At 39.8% G+C, this 27,130-nt stretch overlaps 1 protein-coding gene across 6 annotated transcripts in view; it reads left to right on the top strand.

Annotated features, from left to right (window-relative positions):
* The window catches only part of GRM1 (glutamate metabotropic receptor 1), a 201,123-nt gene that overhangs the window by 128,827 nt on the left and 45,166 nt on the right, over positions 1-27,130 (top strand). For all 6 annotated transcript variants that reach the window (XM_074896595.1, XM_074896598.1, XM_074896596.1 and 3 more), the window contains 2 exons: positions 45-280; positions 25,546-25,792. In XM_074896595.1, the coding sequence (XP_074752696.1) occupies positions 45-280; positions 25,546-25,792 (483 nt within the window). The remainder of the gene's footprint in view (positions 1-44; positions 281-25,545; positions 25,793-27,130) is intronic.

Below are 27,130 nucleotides of genomic sequence, written 5' to 3'. Positions count from 1 at the left end.
GCTTCCTGTCTTTGTGTAATAAGTGGGTTTTTGCCTCTTTTCAGTGATGGTTGGGCAGACAGAGATGAAGTCATTGAAGGTTATGAACCTGAAGCAAATGGAGGAATCACTATCAAACTGCAGTCTCCAGAGGTCTTGTCATTTGATGACTACTATCTGAAGCTGCGTCTGGACACCAACACCCGCAATCCCTGGTTTCCTGAGTTCTGGCAGCACAGATTTCAATGCCGCATCCCCGGGCACCCGCTAGAGAATCCCAACTTCCAGAAGAACTGCACTGGTAACCTGTCAACTATTTTCCTGTTTGAATCTGTGCTTTGGCAAAAGTTTGTCTTTGGGTTTTCTGTTCTTTTTTTTTTTTTTTTTTTAAATAATTATAGATCACCATCAAAAAGTGCAAAGCCCAAACTGTATATAAATAAATCTGTATATATATATATATATATGTGTGTGTGTGTGTCTGGAGCTAGTTGCACAGCATCCTCTCAATTTAATTCTACTCTGTTATACCGTGACTTGTTCCCTTTTCAAGTTTTAGGGCTATACTGAGGCTACCAGGAGTGTCTAAATTTATAATATGTCTTGCAAAAAATAAGTAAACATTAAATTTTACAAAAATAGGAACAAATTTAAACCTTTTTTCTCAAAGTAAGCTTTTCTGATCAGCTGAAGAATCAGGAAATATGCAGAAAATATTATGGCAGAAAACAAATTTTAAGGAAAATTGATGAGTCTTAAAACTGGCCAGTCATCTGTTTCACTCTTGTTTTTCCTTCAACCATTAAAACATTTATAGTTTGTTTCCACTATGTAGCACTCATATAAAAAACAGGCTGTCCTACAGATAGAATTAACTCTCACCTCATAGCAAGAGAAGTGTATCTGTGCACAAAGTGTTTTCTCTTCCATGGTATAATCTGAGAAAATAAACTAAAATGTCGCAGTAAGATTAAATTTATTAGTTAATGGAGTGAGAGGTGATCACTTTTCTGCAAAGTACTTGCTGAATAATTTTTGCAAATATTTAATTTGTAGTTTGTAAATATTTAATTTCTAGTCAAAAAAGTATACTTTGATAGTAAGGAAGTTACTCCATTAGAAACAAAACTAATGAAGCCTGATTTCCCATGGATTTCTGTCCTATTCTTTACATCTCCACCTCTTCTATCCCATAGCAGTAATCTCAGTTGGTCTTCATGTGCTCCCTGAGTTGAATTCTCATAGTGTTCCTAGTTCTTCCCATCTACTCCACTAATAATTTTTAACAACAGCTTCCACATTACCTTTTGTTTCCCCTCAGTTCTCTTATTAGCAGCTGAGACATATGAAATACTGTCACTGCCTCTAAATCGGCCTGATGTGCTGACTGTCAGACAGGCTAGCCCATCTGGGTGCTCAGGGGCTAATGGCAAGCCAGACAGGCTAAATAAATGTTGAGGTTATACTGATACTTTTCCTCAAAGTAGTCATTAACTTTGGACTCTACCAAAACGTTGATTTATGGTGTATATATATTTAATTGATTTTGACACTGCTTCAGCTCAGACAAAGGAGTTAATATAGGCCAACAAGGGCAGAAATTACTAAGGACAGGTTGAATGATAGATGCACAGTGCAAATGCATAGACTTTTTTCTTGAGAAAAGAAGCTTAAAATTGTTTTTTTTTGTTCACTCCATTCACATATATAAATTTCATGCTGATACTCTATAAAAAGTTGTCGATTCTGAGGAATCTCGGTAGCTGTTGTAAACAGAGGTAGTTTGTTATCCAGACATTGTTTGGTTATGAAATTAAAAAATTCAGTCTGAACCAGTATACTCAGGCTTCATCTGCTTCATCCAAGGCAAAAATACCAGGTGACAAGTTCAAAAGGGCCAAGATGGGTACTTCTACACAGAATGTGTAGATGAGTTTTCAGACAGCAGCTGCTGTAGATTCTAAAACTGTACTTGACTCAAAAAGCAGTTAAACAAATTAATGGAAGAAAACTGATAAGGGCTGTTTTATGGGGGAAAAAAAAACCAAAACAACCAAAAAAAAAAAAAAAAAACCCACCCCAACCAAAAAAAACACCAAACCAACAAAAAACCAACCCACCAAAAAACAACCCCAAACTGGCTCAGGACATCTTAGGGTTGAAGCCACTGGACATTGGGGAGGGTGCTGCAGAGGTACCATTACATGCCTGTCCTGGTTTTCTGTGCTTCTCAAGGTGTCAGGTATCAGACACAGGAACTGCTATGTTCTGACAATACTAGTGAAACACAAAAGCATTTGTCTACATTGGTAGAGTGTGACAGTTAATAGTCACAATTCATACACTCAAACATCTTTCCCTCCTCTAAAAAGGTCTAAGTTTTTGCATGAATCCTCAAAATGTGGGATACTTTTTAGGCTTTACTGAAAAGCAATCAGCTCTTAAATTTGGTGGTGAACCACTGATAACCCTCAGGCTTTTCACACACAATTAAGAAGTTCATAAATCACCAGAGGGAAGTACCACAAGGTATCTATTCCTGATAAAGGCATACCTACAGAATCAAGAGACCTACATGTCCAGTGAGTCTGGGGGCAATATAATATCATATTTACTTTCCTTTAACTTCACAGATCTGAGTGGTAATTGTCTGGCATCAACATTTTGCACACATATCTTTTTCTGACCTTTCTGCAGGGTTAAGAACGTCACTAACAGCTTCAAAGCTTGCTGATGGAGCCTTTCTCTCCAAGGAGATCTAGTACAACAGTGCCAAGCTTCTTTACCTCTCTCACAGATTTAAAGACAGGCCTTTTCATAAACTCTGTAGAAAAAGGAGTCTGAGTTGCATCTTCCCTCCTTCACAAACTATATACATGCACAAATTTGAAGAAGAGAATCCATGCTGATTAATAAATAATAAGCGCTAATATTTGAAATCCATTAAAAGTGCCAATAGATAAAGTTCTGACTTCTTTGGGGTACTACAAATTCAAGTACTGCTGCTACTAACTGCATCCCTCCAGGAAAATGATCAGTATTCAATACTGGTATCAAATGCCTTAACTCCATTATATCTAAGAGCTTTCACTCTTACCTCACAGTATTCCATCAATAACATCCTGTAACAAGGTACATAGTGTCCTGCGTTATGGAAAAACCTGAGTCCCGTGTGGTCCCAGGTATCCATGCATATTAGCATGCGTTATGACCATCTCTGGGTCCTGATCTGTTCTGTATTTCAGAAGTGCACTAGTAGTACTTAATGAGAGCAAAGCACACCTACACTTTTTCACAGACAGAAATTGATTCAAAGGCAGTGGATTTCTCAAGTTCATCTTCCTTGCCTGGAGGATTAACATCTCAGGAAGCTATCTAATGAAAAAGAAAACCAAGGACAAAAATACTTGTGATATTTAGGGGAGCATATTGTATTTGTATTTACCCAGAAATGGGTTGCCTAGGAGCAACCAGAAACGAAAAAAGAAAAGGCAGTGTTGTTCTTTGACTACCTTGTTAAAAAAGATTCAGAATACTTGGACCTATCAATTTTGAAAAGGAGATTAATTACAAAGTTTGTACTTGAGAATCTTCAATTACTGTTTGCCCAGTATAATTTGCTCATATAGAATCTAAACACTTTATTGAGTGACTTACTCAGAATTGCCACTGGAATGTGAAGTTCAATTTTTAGCATTCATGGATACGCAAGGACTTCTCAAGCAATTACAGCTGCTGTATTTTCAGTTTCTCACACCCTGTTGAGTCAGCACTATCTTGGGATTGCAGGCTCTCTATGAAGTAAGGGAAAGCCAGTTCCTAGAAGTCTCCCTTCTCCGATGACAGTAATTGCTGCTTGAATTCCCTCATTCAGTCACAGAATCACAGAATCATTCAGGTTGGAAAAGACCCTTGGGATCATCGAGTCCAACCATGAGCCCTGCTCTACAAAGTTCTCCTCTACACCATATCCCCCAACATCTCATCTATACGACCCTTAAACACATCCAAGGATGGTGACTCCACCACCTCCCTGGGCAGCCTATTCCACTGTCTGACCACTCTTTCTGTAATTTTTTTTTCCTAAAGTTCAGTCTAAACCTCCCCTGTTGCAGTTTAAAGCCATTCCCCCTTGTTCTGTCACTAATCACCTGTGAGAACAGACCAGCACCAACCTCTCTACAATGTCCTTTCAGGTAGCTGTAGAGTGGTGAGGTCTCCCCTCAGCCTTCTCTTCCTCAAACTAAACAGTCCCTGAGAAGATTGATGTCCTTCAGGAATTCTCATGTTACACTGGGATCTGAATGTACGCGCATTATTTTTTGGGAAAAAGTCTATCTAGTCTAGTCCAAGTGCATTCGACTCTGTGGGATGCCTAACAACTGGCTACATTGTCAGAATAGCTTATCTGGATGTAGTAGGACTATATGGAAGTAGCAGATATTCTTGGGAAGAGAAGACAAATCATCGAGAATTTTGCAGTGACTGCTCTTTCGGATCATTCCTTCTTGCAAAAATTAAACAACTTTTCCCACTTCAGTGGCAGCCAAATGAGTGGGAGCTATTTTTGACTCATTCCTTGCTAATGTTGTAGCCAAATGCCTCTCTCCTTCTCCCCTCCTTTCTCTCCCTCTTTCTGTCTCTCTGCTATAGGAGATATTCTTCTTCAACACAATAGGATTCAGGTCTAGAAATTTTCTTATACGTAGATGTATTTGATCTGGCTGGGATGGAGTTAACCTTTCCCATAGCAGCCCTCATAGTGCTGTGCTTTGTATTTGTAGCTAGAAAGGTGTTGGTAAGGAGTGTTCTGGCCACTGCTGAGCAGTGCTTGCACAGCACAGAGTATGTCTCTCTACCCCTCCCAACCCCTACTTCAAAGGCCAGTAGTCTGGGAGTGGGCAAGATTGGGAGGGGACACAAACAGGACAGCTGACCCAAACCAACCAAAGTTTCCCTACCATATGGTATGCTCAGCAACAAAAGCTAAGAGAAGGGGGGGGGGGATTAATTTTTAAGGCATTTTTCTTCCAAAGCAACTCCTACATACTGAGGCCCTACTTCCCAAGAAGTGGCTGGACATTGCCTATTGATGGAGGTAGAGAATAAATCTTTTTTGTTCTCCTTTACTTCCATGCATGGCCTTTGCTTTTCTTTATTAAACTGCTTTTATCTTTCATGAGTTTTTAATTTCTCTCCCCTGTCCTGCTGAGGAGGGGGTATGAGAGAGTGGTGGGCACCTGCAAGCCAGCCAAGGTCAACTCACCACAACAGAAAATGAATATTTGTGTATGATCATTCTCCTGTATTTTTCCTGATATCTAGCAGGTCAGAACCACTTTTAGTACAAAGTTGTTCTTAAACTGTCTATGCCACTAAGGTACTTTCAGTGTTTACTACATAGTAGCCACATTCTTTAGGAAACAAAGCATGTCCGGCAACTCTGCATGGACCCTGACTCATCATGTGGTTCAGAACTTCACACCATTCTTCATGCCCTTCAGCTGAAAAGTCAGAACAGAGCAGACCGTTTTAACACTAACAGAAAAAAGCCGTTTCTGAATTTGAGATACTAAGAAGCTACCTAACTCAGGATGGACCTGACACTAAGTTCCCTTAGCTCACAACCTCAGACACTGCCCCAAGCAACAGTCACAACTTGTCTCAGTTCATCAGACAGCTAACCCTTTTCCACATTTTGGAGATTGCATGGAGGTTGTACGCTGACAGCAAGATTAGGTAATAGACTGTGTACATCAGGCAGCAGAGTTCAGATACCCTTCCAACTGTTCTGTAGGATTTTTTCTCCTCCCTGATCTGATAGAAATAACCCAAATGGAAGTGTTTTTCTCCCCACAAAACTACAGTTACAAATATTTCTCCATTGAACTTGGTTAACTCACATAGTCCAGAATTAAATGCAAGTCACACTCACACAGAAATGGTGTAGAAGTCAGTGCAGTGCAAACACTTGTACAGAGGTCTGACTGCTCTTTTACAGAGTGTCTATTCACCTCCTGGCAAATAATACAATGGCTGTAGTTTATGTAAACCAGGTGGGATGAGTACTCCTCTGCACCACAAGAGACAGTTACAAAATTGATTATGGAACTGATGTAAACATCGTATTATGCTCACAGCAGTTCATCCACTGGGACAACATAATACATTGGCAGGCAATCAGCACAGACATTTTTCAACAAAACAAAGTCGAACAAAGTGGGCAAATTGTGATTCATTAATTGATTCAATTGATCTTTGAGCATAAGCATTATTTGTCAGTGAACGTATTTGTGGTGGACAAGAACAAGAAATGTAGATTTTTCTGTTCCAAAGGAGGTCACAGTCCAAGTTCCCTGCAGGATGCTTACTCATACCTTGGTTATGCCATAAGGATTGCTTTATCTGCTAATTCCTGTCTTGGTCTAAGAGAAATATAAACAATCAGTCCGGGTGCAGCCAGAGTCACAGAATCACAGAATCACTCAGTCTGGAAGGTAGGTCAGGGAGACTGTATTCCAACTCCTGCTCAAAGCAGTGTAGGCTATGAGTTCAGACCAGGTTGCTCAGGACTTTATTCACTGGGGTCTTGAAAATGTCCAGGGATGAAGGTGGCACAGCATCTCTGCGTAACCTGTTCCACTGCTTGAATTGAGAAAGTTTTTGCCTCATATCCAGTCTGAACCTCTCTTCTTTCAAGTTGTGCCCATTGTCTCTTATCCTCCCATGAAGAACTTTTCTCTGTCTTCTCAGTAACCACCCTGTACATATGAGGTACTGTTGTAAGGTTCCCCTGCAGCCATCTCTTCTCCAGGCTGAACAACCCAAGTCCTTCAGCCTGTCCTCAAAGGGCAAGGACTGCAGCTCCAGATCACCTTGTTGGCCCCCTGCTGAATGAGCTCCAGGTTATCAATGTCTTTCTCCATTAGGGGTTCACAAACTGTATGCAGTATTCTAGATGCACCCTGATGCGTGCAAAGTAAAGAGTGGTTGTAGTGGGGAGGTAATCACCTGCTGCAGTCACTGGCTTTGCTATGAATACAACCCAGGATACTGCTATCCTTCATTCCTGCCAAGGGTCTGTACAGCCATCATATTCCTGTGTCGAATTTGGTTCGAATAAGTTTTATCTTTCCCCACCTTCTTTCTGTATCAGCAGACTTGCTCAGAAAGAGGACATAAGCTTTCATCACACCTAAGTAGCTCTGATGTCCACATAAATCTTCACAGCATGTCAAATCATGGGCAAAACTTATAATGATAGCAGAAAAGAACTTGTGAGGAAGACTAATATTCCAGAGAAGCTTTTATGCTTTGGTACAAATAATGTAGAGTCATATTTCTTGAGACAAAAATTGCAGTGAATATTGATTGTTTTCTCACTGCAAAGACCATGAATCATTCACTTTGCTTGGTATAGCCATAATTTGAAAGAGATGTGGAGCATGGTGCAGAGGTGTATTAGATATCAGAGACCCACACAACAACACATGCAAAGAGCAGGGCAGTGTTACATGAACATAGCAGTTTAAGTACAGGAGTAGTGTAGTTATGTCTTTTTGACATTATACCCAAGCTACTAAATCAAATCATTTCAATAAGTACTTCTGGAGCCAGCTTGACTTTTTTGCCTCTAGTTAAGATTTCTCTGAAAAGCATCCTTAAGTGTTTGCCACCATTATCACCCACTCATTAAAATGTAACTGTTTTTTTCTCATCCAGATATAGACAGAATCCTTATAGTTTTAGTGAGGCTGGGCTTTTTCTGACATAGGATAATAACGTCTTTTTAGGAGATCTACAGAGCCTCTACTCACGCCTGTCGTGATGTTTGTTTTCCTGTATTTGTCTGTGAAGTTCTCATTGATTGCACCACTTACAGCACCAGATAGGAAGACAGAAGACTGATGGCTGACCTTTTCCCACCCTCAGACAGTTTTGTGCTTGGCTAATGAATCTTTCAGATTACATCCGGACCACCAGTAATGTAGTTCAGAGCTTCTTTTAATGAAATATTTTTTTTCTAAAGACCCATCTTAGATTTGATGAATTGATGTGAGATAACACAGGGCTTTAATTTTCTCATGTCAGTGGACAAAGCACTCCAGAATGTGTGCTTGGTTTTTTCTACACTTTAATGAAAGGGTGAATGCATTTCTAGTGAGAGCTGATCTCAGTGGTTTTCAGTGTTTCAGGTTGTATTGTGAGTTAGACAAATTAGATCCAGCAGACATTAGTAGGGCTCATTCTGCCGTGTCAGAGGCACTCGTAGGTGCTTCTCTGAGACCATTCCTTCAATCTCAACATCTGCAAGGCTTCCCCATGGAGTACCTGTCCCATGAGGCTTTGCATGAGCAGAAGTACCTGCAGTAGGACTTCCTTTCACTACAGTACACCAGAAAAGTTAATTATAAGACAGTAACCTGAGCACACACTCTGCCAGATCAGTCACTGCTTTTAAATCACCTGTGCAGTATATAGGAGACACATTCACAAGCTTTTGAAGAAGGATTTAAGCACATGACATGTCACGGCTTCCTCGAGATGTATTGTACCTTATGTATCCTGTGACTTGCCCTCCTTAACGCCTGTTTGGATTCCCAGTACATACTTAGATCCCTGTGATAGAGAAGGAGCTGAGTCCTGTGTCAGTCTCTTTGTCCTCAGTATGAGGCAGGAGATCCTAGGATTCATCCCACACTAGTGATCAAAACTGATCTCAGTTTCATGGGCATCTAGAATGAAGCCTATTAGGGACAACTTGTCTGAAAGAACTCTAGCTGTGACACTTTTTAATCAAGGCTTTTTAACAGTAGGTAAGACAGGAGAGCTGTAGTCTCATTTTATTTCCCAGACAAGGTTACAGACAGCTTTTGAGGCTTAAAGAAGAGGAAGATTAATAATGTGCTTATCTGTGACAAATCATATGAATTATTCAGAAAAGACATTATCAATGGCCAGGTTTTTGTTCGTTTGCTTCTAGCTTCTTATTTCTGTGTTTGAGAGAAAGCAGCTGATTTTATCTAATATTTTGTATTTTCAAAAAATACTTCTAAACCAGGCTGTCAATCAAAATACAATAACAATAAATATTTTTCTTCTTTCGGGATCTCTGAAAAAATGAGAGCATTGTCAAATAAAGGAAAGAAGCAGTATATATATACCTTTATAAACAGCATAGAAGACACTCTGCAGAACATATACATATTACAGCAGGTTATGACAAAAGTTTTCTGTATCTAATATTTACATCTACATTTTCCATTGTGGGTTTTGTCAAAGTTTCTGCTTCTGGGATTAAAACAATCCTTGGGCAGGCTTCCGACATTCAGCCTTCTCCATTATACAGATAAACTGATGGTGCTGCAAAGGAGCAGGACACATGAATCATACTCCCCTGTGCCTCCTTGGGGCTCCTGTCTCCTGCGCCTGGGGAACAACAGGGTCACTCCTGACTGCTCAGACTGTCACAGGTGCTTTGAACTTCTGTCAGAAGTGTGGTGAAGACAAAAGCACACAGTTAAAATTAATCAGCTTGTTCCTAGAAATCAATTGTTTGTGCAGGTCAAGCATCAGAACTAATTGGGTCAAGCCTAGATCTAAGTATTTCACTGAATCAGTAAGTAAACCAGATGAAATAACACAGGTAAGTGATCTGAAAACAAGGCCAACTGCCTTCTGCCAGCCTTCCTGGTCCCTTTCCTCATTTCCCTGTAGTGTTTAAATTCAGCTTACAATTTTACAGGTTGTCATTACTGGCAGCATTACCCCATAAATACAGGTGCAAAGGAGATACAGTAGAGGCCAACGTGTGTAGGCACAAACCCACACACTCACATATGTCTAGCTGCAGCCCAGAGAGACCCTGTGTGCACAAGCATATTTTCTGAAAAGTAGCCAATAGGGTTCTTAAAATAAATGGGTTCCTCTTAATAGGTCTTGGGCAAGCAGTGGTGTAAAGAACAATAGATGATGAGCCTGAGTTGTAAAACTCAAATAATACAAACCACAAACTTTCCTAGTCAGAATAAGCTGTATTGCTACTCATAGGGAGAATAGTCTGAAGGAAGGTGTGTGCTCCAAAGAGTAGTGCTGCCAGAATAAACTTCTGGTTTTCCACTCACACTGGGAGGTCTGGGGGAGCGCGGAAATTTTCTAGTGTGGAGAGAACTAGGGAAAAATAATGAAAGCAGCTACTGCAGCTAAGCTGGGCTGCTAGCTGAGCCAGAGAGCCACTGTGACACAGCAAGGCGCGAGACAAGATGGTTTCCAAAGGTTTCCTTCAGCTCCTATTTTTTAGATTCATATAATAGAGAGCAGCTTTGGAGGAACCTTCAAGTTCAAACCTTTAATTTAGCTCTGGATTCAGGCTCCACTCTATAGGGATAGAAGATAAAGGCTGTTCTCTTGAAAGCAATAGTACTCTACACATCATGCTATGCAACGTACTGTTTGCTTTCTGCAAAGGCCAGTTTACTCTGCCTGTTTTTCCAGGTTTATTTTGTCTAAAAATTCACATCACAAGTGCCCATTTTCTTGTGAAATCTCAAATACTTCAGTAATTTGTGTTTGTCTGGGCTGGATAGCCTTTTCCTGCATTGTCACATTTGGCTACATCCAGGAATAAAGGAGGTGTGCTGAAATTAATGTTTTTAAAATTCTTTCAGATCTGAAAGAATCTTGCTTCTGTTTTTGTGTTGGATTTAATGTGTGAATAAAGATTAGGGCCAGTTATTTTATCTTCTGTTTTGCTTAGCTCTAGTTCGCTGCTAATCAGTGATACATTGTCCTCATGCGTATGTCATTCAGAAGCTTCTAATCTTAGCTTAGCTTTAAAATGAATCTTTTCTGTGATACTGTACTTGAAAACAGCTCTGGGCATATGCCCAGTTAAGGGGAAAATAAAGTGGATCTTTGTGATCTGTTTATTTGCAATTAACATATTGCATATTGAAAGGATTACAGGAAATATTTGGATCCTCCTAACAATCATTTGACAACTACACTTAATTTAAACCGAAACCTGTGAGTGTGCTCTGTTAAATTATAACATGGTCCAACTAGGCACTAGTTAGGGTGGCCACTTTGCTCCTCAGCTCCATAGCAGCTGCAGCAGCTGCCCTTGATCCCAGGGAGCAAGGGGAGTCTCTGAGAGCAACTGAGTGGCTGGAGGGCTGCTGCCTAGTCTGGGTGCACAGCGATTACTCTCGTGGTACATCTGAAATCCACCCCATCGGCATGCAGCCATGTGGTTCCAGGAGCTAGCCCTTCAGACAGAAGGGTTCTTGTGTGAAGATATGGTCTATGTAAAAAAACAAAAACAAAACAAAACCAACAAAACAACACAAACCCAACAAAAAGCTTGGCAAAGGAGAAATTTGGAGTGAGCTATATTTCTGCAGAACTGAGACACATTGGTGATCATATTGATTTATACCTGAGCAGCTAATGCTGGTGTTCTTAATACCACCTTAACATTAAGAAGAGAAGTGAGGAAGAAGTGGTTTGTTCTTTCAGAATAATAATAAAAGAAAAAGAAAACCAAAAGTACTGCCTGATGGCTGGTGCACTGTCATGTAAGAATTTTGAAACCTATCTTAAATCAATACTGTTTTAAAGCAAGATAAATATTAGATATCTTTCCTGACTATTCTTCAGACTCAAACAGAACCACTGGAATTTAAAATAGAAAAAGATCAGTTAGGCCAGCTGGTCTGTGCCTGCCAGCCACAGGCTGGTATCCTACCATGAGGGGAGTATTTGGTCTGATGTTAACATGAGTTATTGATGCATGCATACCTTTGAAGTCCTCAGGATGTCATGCCCATATACACTGACAACCATGAGCTAGTACTTAGATATTTGCAGGTCTAGATCAATGGACAGAAAAGAGATTATGTGATTTGTTCCATTTGTTGTCTCCATGCCAGATAGGAGCATAGATCTCCAGAGAGGATAGGTTAATGAATGTGTGTATTTTATTATTTTTATCATATTTTTCCCCTCTGATCTAAAGACCCTGACTAGTAGTTTTTGGTGCTATACTGGTGCTGAATATTTAACATATACTAAGACTAGATTTCTATTAACTTCTTTGCCTCATTCAGTGGTAATACATTCTATGGTTAATATGAACGTTGCTTATTTTCAACTCTGAACCAGCATTTTCTGATGAAGAGGATGAAAATTAGGCTCCTGAAGTGCATGCTCTGAGACCTAGATAAATTGGCCTGATTTTTAAGGGTACTGATCTCCCATAATTCCCATGAAAGACAACAGCAGCTGGAGAAGTTCAGGTATTAATCAAGTCAATTAATTAGGTGCCTGAATATGTATTCAGGTTCCTAATTTAAGTATCTAAGGTGGTTAATGTTCTGAAAGCTGCAGCACAGTTACTGAGAGCTGTCTTTTTCTTTCAGATAAAGTCTCAGGCTTCGTATGAAAAACATGGCACTTACAATTTAATGTCTTGTTTCCTGTGCTTTTCATTTTTCCATCATTGTGTGTTATAATAGGATATTTGTAAGAGTATCTGACTCAACTTTTTTTTTTTTTTTAAAAAAAGAGTGAAAAGCATGATTAAAGCTAGCCAAATAACATAAAAATCTGCAATTATTTCTTTAAATTTGTATATGAGTTTGATTTTAAGTGTGTTTGTTCCTGTCTCAGGTAAGAGTAGCAGCAATTCATTATCTGTTAGACTTGCTCCAAATAACAGGTATGTTAAGAATAGTAGTTCTAAATATGTCTTTAATGAAGTGTGCGAATAAGGCAGCAAGGTTACATAGTTACCTGAGGGAGAGGGAAAGACTGAAGGTTGAGTTTTTCTTTTTAATCGTTTCTCCACAGGAGTTCAGGTCATGTAGAAAATGGGCTCTGTAGATTCCTGTCCTTAGAGAGACTGAGTCAGGATCCAAGAGGAAGGCTGTAAAGAAAGCAAAAGAATCTGTTGCATCCAAGGTCTTGGATGCAATCCAATTGCATTAAAATGGTGGCTAAAGCTTTGGGAGCATGGGCACTTGTGGGACCCTTCAGAGTCTGAGAGAGAGGCTCAGAGATAGTTTATTGTTGGATTGGGAGTGACAGAAGAAGCTGTAGGACACATGGTAAGAGTAACAAATTTAATTCCCTGTTGTCATATTCCCAAGGGGACAGAAGAAAGAAGAGAAAATAATTTTAAAAAAGAAAGAATCAAAGTCAAAGAATAAATTGGGATTGGGGGATTGTGATGCCAGTTGAGAGTATGGCCTCAGACCAGGGTCAGACAGGGCAAACCCCTCCTTTCTGTTGACCCTCTTTGTGAATATTCCATTAAAATAACTGTGTTATTGCCTAAGTCCTTTAAATGCAAAGCCTGAGCTTGACCGTTTAAATGCCTTTGTCAGCATTAAATTTCAGCTAAATGAAATAATAAGATGGATTTCAAATGCTATAGCTGGATTTGAAATCAGTGTCTGCTGATTACATGTACAAACCATTCAATCAAAGAACAAAAAAAGAAATCAGCTGGCATATTTTATTCCTGTTTATAAAATGAAATATTCATTTCTAATTAAAATAGGACCTGAAAAATAATGTCTTGCTGCAGACGTTAAATAATAATTTCAAATAAATAATAGAACATGTTGTGGTCATTTTGCAAGCAGTTTGTACACAGTCCAGCTTTTAAGAAAAACAAATTAATCATAATAATTATTTGTCAAGCTTTCATAATAATTACTCTCTGTGTCTAAGAAGCACACTGGAAAGACTTCAGATTATCTTCTATGTTGCCCTTTTTTAGAATGAACATGTCATTTAATGTTATGTCCTAACTACCTAAATTAGAACAGATTTTTTTTGAGCCTAAATTCTGTCTTGATGGAATCGTCTAGTTCAGAACCATAAGCAGAGTTTTACTGATTTCTAGTTTTAAGCCTTGAATATTACATTTGGGTATTTGACCATAGATACAAATAAGCCTTTGTTATTCCATGCCAGATTCCTGCTCAGTTCCATGAGTCTTCCAATCAGTGATCACAGTATTGTATTCGGGGATGAATTTCTATAAGCTAGAAAAGCCAAATATTGATTTTTTTTAAATGATCCTCAAGTAGGTTAAATATCTTTACAGCTTACTCACTTCATGACAGAGTTAATTCCAAACATCTTCATTAGAATGTGCATAATAATGAATGTTCACAATTTCATGCATTATGGCAGTTTTTAGTCCCAGTTTGGCACATGAATGCAGCCATGAAAATGATGGCACATAAATACCAAGTCATGTTTCTTTTCAAACCATTTGAACTGATACTGAACCGTGTTTGCCTGGGAGTCCAAGATACAGAAATTGATTTATCTCAAGAGTTATTTTCCTCTGTTGTTTTCCAGTCTATTAATTCCAAAGGACAGGAATTAAGATAATAGCCAAAAGGAGGTAATCAATAACCTTAGAACTTAACCTTTTGACAATTTTTGTTATGTTACTTCACTATTGAACTGAGTGCACCCTCAGCAAGTTCACCCATGACACCAAGCTGTGTGATGCGGTTGACACACTGAAGGGACAGGATGCCATCCAGAGGGGCCTTGACAGTTTTGAGAGGTGGGCTCGTGCAAACCTCATGAAGTTCAACAAGGCCAAGTGCAAGGTCCTGCACATGGGTCGGGGCAATCCCAAGCACAAATACAGGCTGGGTGATGAGTGGATTGAGAACAGCCCAGCAGGGAAGGATTTGGGGGTACTAGTGGATGGAAAACTGACTATGAGCCAGTAATGTGCGCTTGCAGCCCAGAAAATTGACCGTATCCTGGGCTGCATCAAGAGGAGTGTGGCTAGCAGGTTGGGGGAAGTGATTGTCCCCCTCCACTCCGCTCTCGTGCAACTCCACCTGGAGTCCTGTGTCCAGTTCTGGGGGCCCCAACATAAGAATGACATGAACCTGCTCAAGCAGGTCCAGAGGAGGGAGATGAATATGATCAAGAGGCTGGAGAACCTCCCCCATGAGGACAGGCTGAGAGAGTTGGGGTTGTTCAGCCTGGAGAAGAGAAGGCTCCAGGGAGACCTTATAGCAGCCTTCTGGTACCTAAAGGAAAGGTCAGGAGGGACTCTATCAGGGAGTGTAGTGATAGGATGAGGGGTAATGGTTTTAAACTGAATGAGAGTAGATTTAGATTAGATATACAGAAGAAATTCTTCACTGTGAGGGTGGTTGAGGCACTGGAACAGGTTGCCCAGAGAAGCTGTGGCTGCCCCCTCCCTGGCAGTGTTCAGGCCAGGCTGGACGGGGCTTTGAGCAACCTGGTCTAGTGGAAGGTGTCCCTGCCCATGGCAGGGGGGTTGGGACTAGATGGTCTTTAAGGTCCCTTCCAACCCAAACCGTTTTATGATTCCATGATTTTGTGAACTGTATTTCTCAGACTGATTGCATTGAAAGAACATATACAAATATCATGGGTGTGGATCTTTCTTTCTGTTTTGAAGGGGGCCCATCTTTTTACCCTGCACTGGGCTATACTCTGTATATTCTTCAATTTCTGTTTCATTAAAAAGCAGTCTTCACTGTAGAGCTATTTCGTCATGATCATTCCTCTAAAAGTGAGGAACAAAGAAGCAATACACACATTTCCTGCCAAGACTTTAACAGCATATAGCAGTGGATATATACTGAAGAGATTTCAAATACCAGGCCTGTTTAGAGGAGAAAGAATCTCAGAAAGAATCTCATAGGGCCATAAACCCTAGTTTTTTTCTTAAGTAAAATTCCTTATGAAGAATTTTAGCCCAGTGGGAAGAAACACAGAGGCTTCAGGCCATAATATCATCCCCTACAGAAGCTTTATAAGGCTGGTGAGCTTCTGTCAAGCCATCTGCTGTAAGTGTATCTCTCCAGACCTGCATTTGACAGCATGTGCCATGTAGATTAACTTGTAGAAGTTGTTCTCTGATTATTATCCAGTTTCCTGTTCTTTTTTCCTGTTGCTATAAATACTTTCTGTGGACACCTATTCTTGCACCTTTCAACTCTGTGATCAGTTTCCTTCAGCTCTCACTGATAGGAATGTGTGGGGACAATATGTTTAGGTTGCAAACACGTGGTGGTTCAGAGCTACACCTTGCCAGGGGCAGCCTAGTGAAGGAAGAGATGGCCCTCTCCTGGGGTGGCTGGCATGCAGACAGCTGTGCAGTTAGCATGGTCTTTAGGTGGTGCATTATATTTCCCTTTGAGACCTTTCTTTTACTGCTAGCCAACACAAGGGACAGAGCGGGCAATGCAGATTTATGGAGAAGGGGAAGAGGAACTTTTTCTCCACCACAGGCCTGTTTTGCACTCACCTGCCTCCCACTCCAGTGATGCGACGCTGGCAAAGCCATGCTGCCAGTTGCTGCAGAGGTCTCCAGCTTCCCTCTAGCTTCTTCCAAAGGCAGACAGGGGCTGCAGCACTGCATACCAGCTGGGAGTGTTTGTAAATATATAATATCTCACCCAGACATGTTCTGCCTTCTCGCCCCAGCACTGTCACATACAGACATCAGACATACCCAATCTTTGTATTCACCTGAAGTTGCAGCCAGCCTTTGGGAAATTACAGTCTTCTCATCCCCTGCTTAGCTCCTTTGGGTCACTAGAGAGGAGATGTAAGAGAAAAGCTCTCTCTGCAATCTTGGTCACAGGCACATTCGAACACAGCTTTGTCATCTCCCACAGCGTGAGTATGAGTTATGTGGATTGTCACTTGGTATTTACATATTAAATCTGCCTTTTCTGGTGTGAGAGTCTGAATGTCCATGGGGAGGGGCAGAAAGGCAGGGAGGGGAAGAGAGCTTCAGACTCTCGTGTCCGCTCAGCAAAGTTTGCAGACTGGGAAATACAGGAGCAGTTAGAGATCGGTTTCCTTTTGTCTCACTCCCAAGTTTCATGGTGGATGGGCTGGACCTGCAAGTTCAGACTTGGCGTAGGGCCGGCAACACTGCTCACTCCCTTTTCTCTTGCCCAGTGCTGAACGACTCTGAGACTCCCCTTGCATCTGATTAATGAGTGAGTCAGCAGCTTGTGCAGTCATTTCTTCTCATAATATTTCAGGTTCACTGTGGCACTGTTGTATTTTGTGTATGCCAGCCTCATTCCAGAATCTTTGACACTAAGCTCTTAAAGCCCTAATGTGCTTACATAACATGATATGGAGAACCAAGAAAGTAAATTTAATTAAAACCTTTCGCCATTGCTTCTGACACACAGGGAAAGACAAAGGAAGAAACGTCTTTTTGAACACTGAAAAGTAATGTGGCATCCTCACAAAAACAGACAAGGAAATTGAGTAGACTGGTAGTGTACAGTATGTCTAAAAAGGGGACTAATCTTCTGAAGTTTAGGTCTCAGACATCTGAAATGAAGGAGAACCTTGATGGCTGAATTTGTGTTTTGGTTTCCTTTAGCCATTGAGTTGACTTCTGTGAAAGATATATTGGTAAAATTAAGTAAAAAAAACCCAAACACTTTTAAATTCAACACCAACTTTATTCCAGGAGAAGAAGGTTCATTAGTTATTTGACGAACTTTGCTAGTGAAAAAAATACCCCATTGCATACAAATATTGCTGCAATCAGCATGCTGTTAATGACTTAGAGAATTCTAATGCAAATTTTTGAGGAGCTTTTGCTGAATGCCCAGCTTTTGAATGGCTTTCACTTCTTTCTGTAGTTTTATAGAATAGAAATACACTAATCCCAATTAAAAAGCAACATCCACCAGATGTAACAAAGCAGTAGCATATGGGAGACCCATAGATTTCTTTGTGCTCAGAAAGAAAATAGCAGGGTATCTCAACTGGCAACTGTAATTGTATCCTAGCTTTTCAGGGAAAAATACATCAAATATAATTGCGGGAATTGAATCTTTTTGCTTGGGGAAATAAAAACCATTTGAAGAACAGAAGCGAAACCTTTCTGATTTAATGACATCCTGAAAATGAAGTCTACAACCCTGTGAACTCCATCTATTGCTTCATGAGTACTGTAAGATGTCAAATGTTTATCAGCATGTTTTGAAATCTGGTGTAGAACCCATATATTGTCAGATATTTCTTCCTTTTAGCTGTCCCAGTGAATGTTCTGCTTCCTCTCTTCTTGCCAAAGGGCAGAGCAACTTGCAATTCTATAAAGAGTGTTGCATTATTTTCTATAGACAGGTGACATGATGCTCAGGAGGCAGTTAAGGAAAGATCCCTTTTCTTAAATAATACATCCTTTCTCACCCTTCCCTGACAAGTAGTGGAGCTTCATCTGTTCAAACATAGTTCACATAAAATGGGAATTGAGTTACCTGTTTCGTCTTGCCTTTTTGATATCTCTTCTACTATCTTTCCTTTATGTCTTATCTGTCCTCTCTTTCACTGTATTTAGCTGCTTCTTGACCTTGCCTCCCTGCTGCAAAGAGGCAGACATCTAAGTAGGAAGTGAAAGGGTAATCATTACACATATGGTCTGCTTTTGTTTCAAAACAGTATAATAACTGGTTTTCTGGGAGGAGAAGCCATACAAGAAACAATAGTTTACCATGATGGGATTATTTGTTGTAGGTTGAATGAAGCATTTATTATGGTCTATAACAAATCATTCAGCCTATCATTCTGTCTCATTAAAATTACAAATCGTTTTTTAACTGAGATTGAAACAAAAACTTTTTTTTTTTTTTTCCTGACCCTCTTTTGGCTTGAGAAAACACATAAAAAGGAAATCCTTTTTCGACAATTTTTTTTTGCGGTCACATTAGCTTGCACATAGAGAAAGCAAGGTCACTGAGACAGCCCATGGCAAGTGAAGCCTACAGCCCTTATCCACAATTGCTTGTTCTGGTCAACAGGAAGTATTCCCTGGCCTTTCCCCCATAGTCAGTCAGCAACAGCAACAGCTGAATTGCCTGGAATTGCCTGGAAAAAAAGGCAGTTACTTCTGAAAGCACAACTTCATAAATTCTTGTAGCTGTATATTTGATTGCGAGCTGAAAGAGATGGGTGTTTGGATGTTTTCAAATAGAATAACTGATTTTTACTAATCTGACTTGTTGTCTGTGACTTACATTTGGACATAAGGAGAGCAGTGGCGTGAACAAAAGTCCTCTTTATACCATCAGGATGTGAGAATTTCATTCAGCCATACAATATTAATGAACAGAATGCACTTGTTATTAAGAAGGTTATATGAAGAGAAAAAGCTGGTTAGTCATTACACTAATTACATTTAGAGACATTATAAAATGTTATTCATTTTGCAGTGCCTTGAAGTGCAATTTGTTAAATAATTTTGTTATCTTTGCTGTGATATAATGTAATAGATGTTATAAACAGAATATAAGAGGGAGTGAACTGGTAATATTTGTAATATATCTGAACCAATTATGGCAAATGAGTTTAAACAAATGAAACACTTTGCAAAAATTAGTTCATAGAATCTTAATTTGACATAGTTATTCAGAGGATTAGCCATTACTAAACAAAATGAAAAAAAATTATTTCAAGGAATTGGTGACAAAACAGAAATGTAGAATTGATCGCATTTTCTCTCCCATGTGTCCAAAGACAAAACCATAATTAGTTAAACATAAGAAAAAATGCTCTAATTTTTCTAAGAAGCCAAGTATTCTAAAATTCCACTAAAATCACAGTAAGCTAAGTTTGTTCATCACCTTTCGTGTGTCATTTAGTTGCCCAAATAATCTTTAGCTCTAACCTTTAGGGACCCAGATTTGAAATGACTGATCAGTTCATCATGTTGGCCTTCTGCCCTGCTCCTAGCAAGATGCTATGACACAAATCTGTGGCAGTCAAAGTCTGTCAGGTCTTCTCTAACATGAAACACTGTGAGATATGTACCTTCCATTGTTTTCCAAGGACATGCTATGTCACTAGTGCATCTCTACACAAACTTACACAGAGCCAGATGGGCACATTTGCTCAGAGTCATTGGGGGGGTCTTTTGTTTTGTTGTGGTTTTTTTTAATTCACTTCAGTTGGAAAGGACATACAATGACCAGTTCAATTGCCTGGCCACTTCAAGGCTGATGAAAAGTTAAAGCATGTTATTAAGGTCACTGTCCAAATGTCTCTTAAACACTGACAGGCTTGGGGCATCAACCACCTCTCTAAGGAAGCCTGTTCCAGTGTTTGACTACCCTGTGGTTAAGGCAGGATATGTTTGGACTGAGGGAGAGCATAAGAAATCTGCCCCCATGATTTCTCCAAAGCATATGGACATTTGCTGCAAGCCTGATTACTGCTCCACCAGTTCATGGTGTAAACCCTGCTTGGCATTTTGTGGCGGGAGCCCTCTTTACTCTTAGGCATGGCTTTGTGTCAAGTTGTTACACACACAGGCCGAGTATGGGAGATTTCTTTCATTTCACCTTCCCAGTGAAATTTAGCCCCAATTTTGCTTCCAAAGGATTTTTTTTTTTTTTTTTTTTTTTTTTGCTTAAATGAGTACTCATATTAAATGTAAACATCACCATGTTGTAACTTGCATCAAAGCTAAAACCTCATATGGCCTCCCTACAAAGCATATTAATCCCGGGAAGTACCTCTACAAATCATGAAGGCAGTATATACAGCTCCTAAGACCTTCAGCCCTCTGTCAGGACTACCAGAAAATATGATAGCTCTCATAATAGTTGCTAACTGGACCAAGACAACAAAATATGTTTTTTATGTGACCTTAAATATTCAGCAGATGACCGTTAGTAACAAATCATAAAACTATCTGCCTATTCCAGAGGAAACATTATTGTTTATAACAATTTTATTCAACAGATTTTGGCTTGTTATTCTAATCAAGAGTCATCTGTGAACAGACTGTGTTCTCACCAAATGTGTGTGTTTGTTCAAAATTTACCAACTGGCTAGATCTTGATCAGATTCTCCAACCAAAATGTTTTTACATTTCTTTCTATCCCAAACTCCTTCCTGCCCTAGCCTTTCTGAGGACTGCAAATGAGTAATCCAAAGGATTATTTTTATGCTTTATTTCTTATTGAATATTAACATAGACTTTTCCTATCTTACTGTATACATGAAAGTTAACTCATTTCTAGCCATAATTCTCATAGTACAGTTTTTCTTAACTTCAGTTTGTCTAGTGAGATTTGCACAAGTACCCACTCTGCTCTTGAGAATACTGTTAGCCCCACTCTGACTTCACCGCAAAGGCATTAGACTAAATTCATGGTTACTTTACCTTCAGGTCCTTCTAAGTACCTAGCTGAAGCTAATATTAGTTAGATGTGAAGCACATTATGGTAAAAGGAAAAACTCATGAAATTTTGGTCTGTCCTCTCTTCCTTCCCTCTCAACATAAATACTGCCTTTAGCAGGGTTGGGAGCATTTTTCAGTTGTGTGCAGCCAGGTTGTGGTGTTTGGGGGTTTTGTTGTTTGGGGTTTTTTTGTTTTAGCAGGGTATTACTCTCCTCCTTTTTCAACTTTAAGATTGATTGGCAGAAACAAAGACTAAAATCAAAACTCTGATAAGAAAAAATTACCCAGACTATTGAGGAACTGTTAAAATAATATTATTAAAGGAAGATTTGCATTGCAGTCAATATAAAAATAAGTAAGTATGAAATTTAGGGCACCTGAATTCTTCAAGGTCATTCAAAAAAGTAATGGCCTAATTAATACTTCAATTAATTCAGTACTCATGTGTCTTACAATGTTTCTTAGTGAAAGCTGAGGTCCCTAAAATTAAAACAAAACAAAACAAAACAAAAAAAAGGTTAACAAAATGCTTTTCTATTTTTAATGTTAATAAACCCTAGTGTTCAAATTAGTCTTTGTAGATAAATGGTATTTTTTCCAAAGGATGAGAGAGGAATGAAAAATAAAAGCTTCACAGTCCAGAGTTCTGCTTCGCCCTTCATCACATTTCAAAGACCTACTAAGGAAAAATACAACTTTACAGAGAAGCCCCATAGCAAACATAATATAGTTCTTGCATTTATTGAAAAGCTGTCCTGTGAAAACTTAATTGAACATTGATTGCCTCCGGTTTTTCTCTGGCTGAACATAAGTACATTACTGCATTGTTTTAAAAAACCCACACATTTTTTACTGATTGTTATAAGTGAATTTTTACAAGCTCCAATGCATAAGTATATCGATAACTTATAATGGTGAAAATTTAAAAAAATGGATTTTGACTGCAGGAAGTTAAGTTTAGGTAAATCATGGCTTCTCACACTGATTTTACTGGAAAATATCTTATTTACCCATAGGGATGTTTATTTTACTGATCTGTAGATAATTCATTACCATATGATGCTTAACACATTGCTTTCTACTGCAGTACAACTATTTCTATAGGTGACGTTGAGGCAGTCACTTCTGCAGTGTGGAATATATGCTTGGATCCTTAATGTAAGATGGATGTTCAGTCCTAATTAGTTAAAATCAAATCTTCCCACCATCAAATATTTATTCTTTTTGGAGGTATGCATATTATGTTGAAATATGAGAAATCAAATGCATGCTTTGCTGAGTTAATACATACTTGAGGGAAATGGCCTCTTTTTAAACACTGGCAAGTTCTGTTACATTCAGGTTTCTACCTCCGGCAGCCACATGAATGCTTGCCTCAGGAAACACATATGGATGCTATCATTATATCCTGAAAGTGTCACTGATGTTTATATTCCCTTTTTTTAACTAACCGAGAAATTAAGGAGGTATCTGAGAGAACTCTCAGGTAGAAAACAGTTGATACTGAGTGCTGTGCACTATCAGTCATTTTGTGATCTCTTCTGCAACTTGCTGCCTAGAAACTTCACAAGAGATGGAAAACACACTCATTTTCTATCTACAAGAAAACAGAGTCAGCGATAAATTCACAGCGTGTTAATCCCAAAGGACTAATCAGCAAATAAAACATACCTAGAAATAGTATATTCAGACTGCACATTAACATATTCAGGCAACAGATGTCTAGACTATGCTGTACATACTATACTATATGCAGTACATGTGAGGGTAGATGCACTGGCATACTCGCTGCTTCCCTGGGTGAATATTCTGTCAGTTTACATCTAAGGTTTCTAGTTTTTCTGTGTTTCTGAACATGGATCTGAATGGTGTTGGTTTCATGGAATTTGAATGGGAGCTATGGACCTTCTCCTGCAAATAAAGTGACAGATATGTTGCCTCTGGGAAGTGTTTCTCCAGCTGCTCCCTGCTTGGTGGTGCTGGCGGTGAATGTATGGCAGTGAGAAGAGCACATGAACTCATTCAGTCAGATTATGCTATTTTCACAAGGCTTTTTGAATTCACCATCACAATTGTTTGCTATGTTCAGCTCATCTGGAAAATAGTTACTGAAGCAAGATTTTCTTACCTAGTTGCAATGAATATCCTGTATGAGGGAGACCCAGAGAAAGCAAGCTAGAAATTTTTGCTTTGGGATATCTGTTATCTTAATGAATCCCCAGTTGACATTTTTGAGTTGTAGGGCAAACGAGCTGAGCAGACCTACCGAACCAGAGCCACTTCCAAGGAGAAATGTAAGGCTGGTCTTCATGATTTTATTTGAAAGCCATGTCATATCTACATTGGGGAAGTAACTATATTTTAACTTGAAAGTTTTAGTGAACTTGTAGATTTTCCTCTTTTCTTCATATTAAAATGACAACTATCTTCTCCAACCTGGATTTGAGAAGTGTCAGTTAGCACCTAGTCTCTCACACATCCTACTTCCCTAGCATAGACAAGGTGTTACTTAGACAAAGTAACGGAGACTGGATTGCAAGTGCCTGTTAACCGAGTAATGTGGGAGGTCTACAGATAAAAGCATCTTGCAGTTTGGAGCATATTGCAATAGAATGACTCAGGGGGAAGGAAACAAAACAGGGAGGTTTCTTATTTCCCTTGGGACCCCTGCAGCACAGGTCCCCCATGACCCGGGGTCAGCACTGGCAGCGTTCAGCAGTTCGTGCCAGGAAGCAGGGGAACAGCCCAGGACTCAGTGGGAGCTGATGTGAAACACAACCACAAATGGCACCCTCTGGCAGCGCCTCGACATCAGCTGATCAGAGCTAAAACCTATGTGTGGGGAAAACCCTCACTGCCACATTTTTTCTGATCAACAGAGACTTCAGTGTCTGCTCATGCTGCAGTTACATAAAAAAGTGTTTTAGTTTTTGAACTTTGTCTGACATTTTGTGGCAATCCCAAACTGGCATAACTACTACTACACAGCTAAAATGATTATTCTGATAACTTGAAAAGTGATGCTGATTTAGGTTGTTTGCTTATTAACACTGAAGGGATATTGCTATCTTGGCCCTCAAAAAACATGATACTTAAAAAAAAAATCTTTAAATGTGACAAAAAGTCAAATTTACAAGCAAATTGCTTTCAAAAATTATTCTAGCTGAAATGTTCTGAAATGATCTGGACAGGCTGGAGCGATGGGCTGAGGCCAACTGGAGGAGTTTCAATAAGGCCAAATGCCGGGGGCTGCCCTCGGGCCACAACAACCCCCAGCAGCGCTACAGGCTTGGGGAGGAGTGGCTGGAGAGCTGCCAGTCAGAGAGGGACCCGGGGGTGCTGATTGACAGCCGGCTGAACAGGAGCCAGCAGTGTGCCCAGGGGGCCAAGAAGGCCAATGGCATCCTGGCTTGTGTCAGCAATAGCGTGGCCAGCAGGGACAGGGAAGGGATCTTACCCCTGTACTGGGCACTGGTGAGGCCGCACCTCGATTCCTGTGTTCAGTTTTGGGCCCCTCACTACAAAAAGGACATTGAATGACTCGAACGTGTCCAGAGAAGGGCAACGAAGCTGGTGCAGGGTCTGGAGCACAGGTCGTACGAGGAGCGGCTGAGGGAACTGGGGGTGTTTAGTCTGGAGAAGAGGAGGCTGAGGGGAGACCTCATCGCCCTCTACAGCTCCCTGAAAGGAGGTTGCAGAGAGCTGGGGATGAGCCTCTTTAACCGAGTAACAAGGGATAGGACAAGAGGGAATGTCCTCAAGTTGTGCCAGGGAAGGTTTAGTCTGGATATAAGGAAGCATTTCTTTACAGAAGGGGTTGTTAGGCGTTGGAATGGGCTGCCCAGGGAGGTGGTGGAGTCAGGTTTTTAAGTCGGGTCGACATAGTGCTGAGGGATCTGGTGTAGTTGGGAACTGTCAGTGTTAGGTTAATGGTTGGATTAGATGATCTTCAAGGTCTTTTCCAGCCTAAATGATTCTATGATTCTGTGATTCTATAAATGTATCATTCTGATGCTGAGCTGTTTAACCCTTCTTAGCATAAATAACATTGTGGTATGGCAAGGAAAAATTCCCAAAAAGGAGAAATTAATGTTTGCAATTTGGTTAAACTGGTGCTTTCTCATGAGGTATTTCACTTTCAGTGAATTAAAAATTTATGGGGAAAAAAACATGGTGTGGGGTTTTTTATTTAATTACAGTACCTGGCTTGCACCTTGTTTATGCTTCTAAAGCTTTACAAGAGGAATAAGGAAATCCCGTTTTATATTTCATTGCTTTTTCATATTTTCATATTATTTCATCATTTTTATAATAACATTTTTCTCTTACTATTGTAGGCAATGAGAGCCTAGAAGAAAATTATGTGCAGGACAGTAAAATGGGATTTGTCATCAATGCTATATATGCTATGGCTCATGGGCTACAAAATATGCATCATTCCCTTTGCCCTGGACACGTTGGGCTGTGTGATGCTATGAAGCCAATTGATGGCAGCAAGCTCTTGGACTTCCTTCTTAAATCCTCATTCATCGGTATTTCTGGAGAAGAAGTTTGGTTTGATGAAAAGGGAGATGCCCCTGGAAGGTAATAAAATGTTTCAACTTAACTAAGTAAACCAGATGTTGGGAAGGGGAATGTTGCTGGGTTTGGTTATGGAGATGTCTTTGGCTGTTTCACTGAAGCATACAACATGCATACTGTGAGACATAAATGGAGTTATTTGGATTAGTTTTTCCAATATCCAGGAATAACACTGGTAACACATGATATGTCGATTTTATTGGTACAGGAACTAGAGTTCAGCCTGTAAAATTTCTAGTGTTTCAGGAGAGGACAGACCCTGTAGCTCACAAACTTTTGTTGTCTGAGTTACCACTGGGGCTCAGCACCAGGGTTTTGATATGTATAAAGCCTAATAGAAGTGACTGAAATTTAATGAAGCAATTGCTTGCTAAGGTTTTGAAGGTAGGGCTGTAGACCACTTCCTTTTCCAACTGGAGCTCTGCTGCCTCCTTGCCAAAGACTATTTAGGTCTGCTTGGTGAACTTCTGTGTGCTCACCTTAACTTGTTTCACTCCAACTAAGATAGACTGTCCCAGAGTTTAAAGATAGTCTGAGTAAAGCAGGACAAATGTTTGTTGTTGGTTGGTTTTTGTTTTTTTTTTACAGAAGGTACTATTTTTTACTCATTTGGGGTCTGGTAAATCCAGCTGTGGTAGCTGCTACAGTCTACCCACCCTGAGCAGACTCAGTATGTACCCAAGCAATGGGTGAGACAGCAACTTTGTGGACTTGTACGTCACCTTTGTTTCTCTTACAGGAGCCAACTGACAGAAATCTTTTCATCTTCATTTAGTTCTGTGGGCTCTGTCCAACTACTTCATGTTGTGATGCTTCCTAGATGGATTTATTTTTGAGTCTGGGGGTTTTTTTTATAAATAAGTTTAACTGAGCTGCTGAAGTACACAATCCTTTATTAACTTAAATCCACTCAGGGGTTACTTCACTGAAGTTAGTTTCCCTGCTGAGCTATTAAAGTGTTATAAAAGACTCTCTCACTCCATCTTTGGGCTTACTGCATAAATGCATCCGAGTGCCAACACTGCACAGTGTGCTCTGAAACACACAAGAGTTTGCAGTCTGGCATATGCCTTCAGAGTATTTGTAAGTGGCCTTAAGGCAACTCTTATGTCTGTTACTAGCCTTTATTAGCAAAACTGACCATCTTTTTTTTTTTTTTTTTTTTTTTTTTGCTATTTGCCTTGCTTGTTATATTTAAACAGTATATAAATTTAAACAGTTTGTTGCATTTAATTAGTAATAAAAATCTGGTCAGTTTGGTCTTGTTGAGCATTGTATACTTGAGACTTTTTTAGTCAAAGATATAGAGGAGTTAGGTCAGACTTTGAAAATGGAGGCAAG

Source organism: Athene noctua, chromosome 1 (assembly GCF_965140245.1).
Source record: "Athene noctua chromosome 1, bAthNoc1.hap1.1, whole genome shotgun sequence".
NCBI lineage: Eukaryota > Metazoa > Chordata > Aves > Strigiformes > Strigidae > Athene > Athene noctua.
This window is presented reverse-complemented; position numbering and strand designations above follow the sequence as displayed.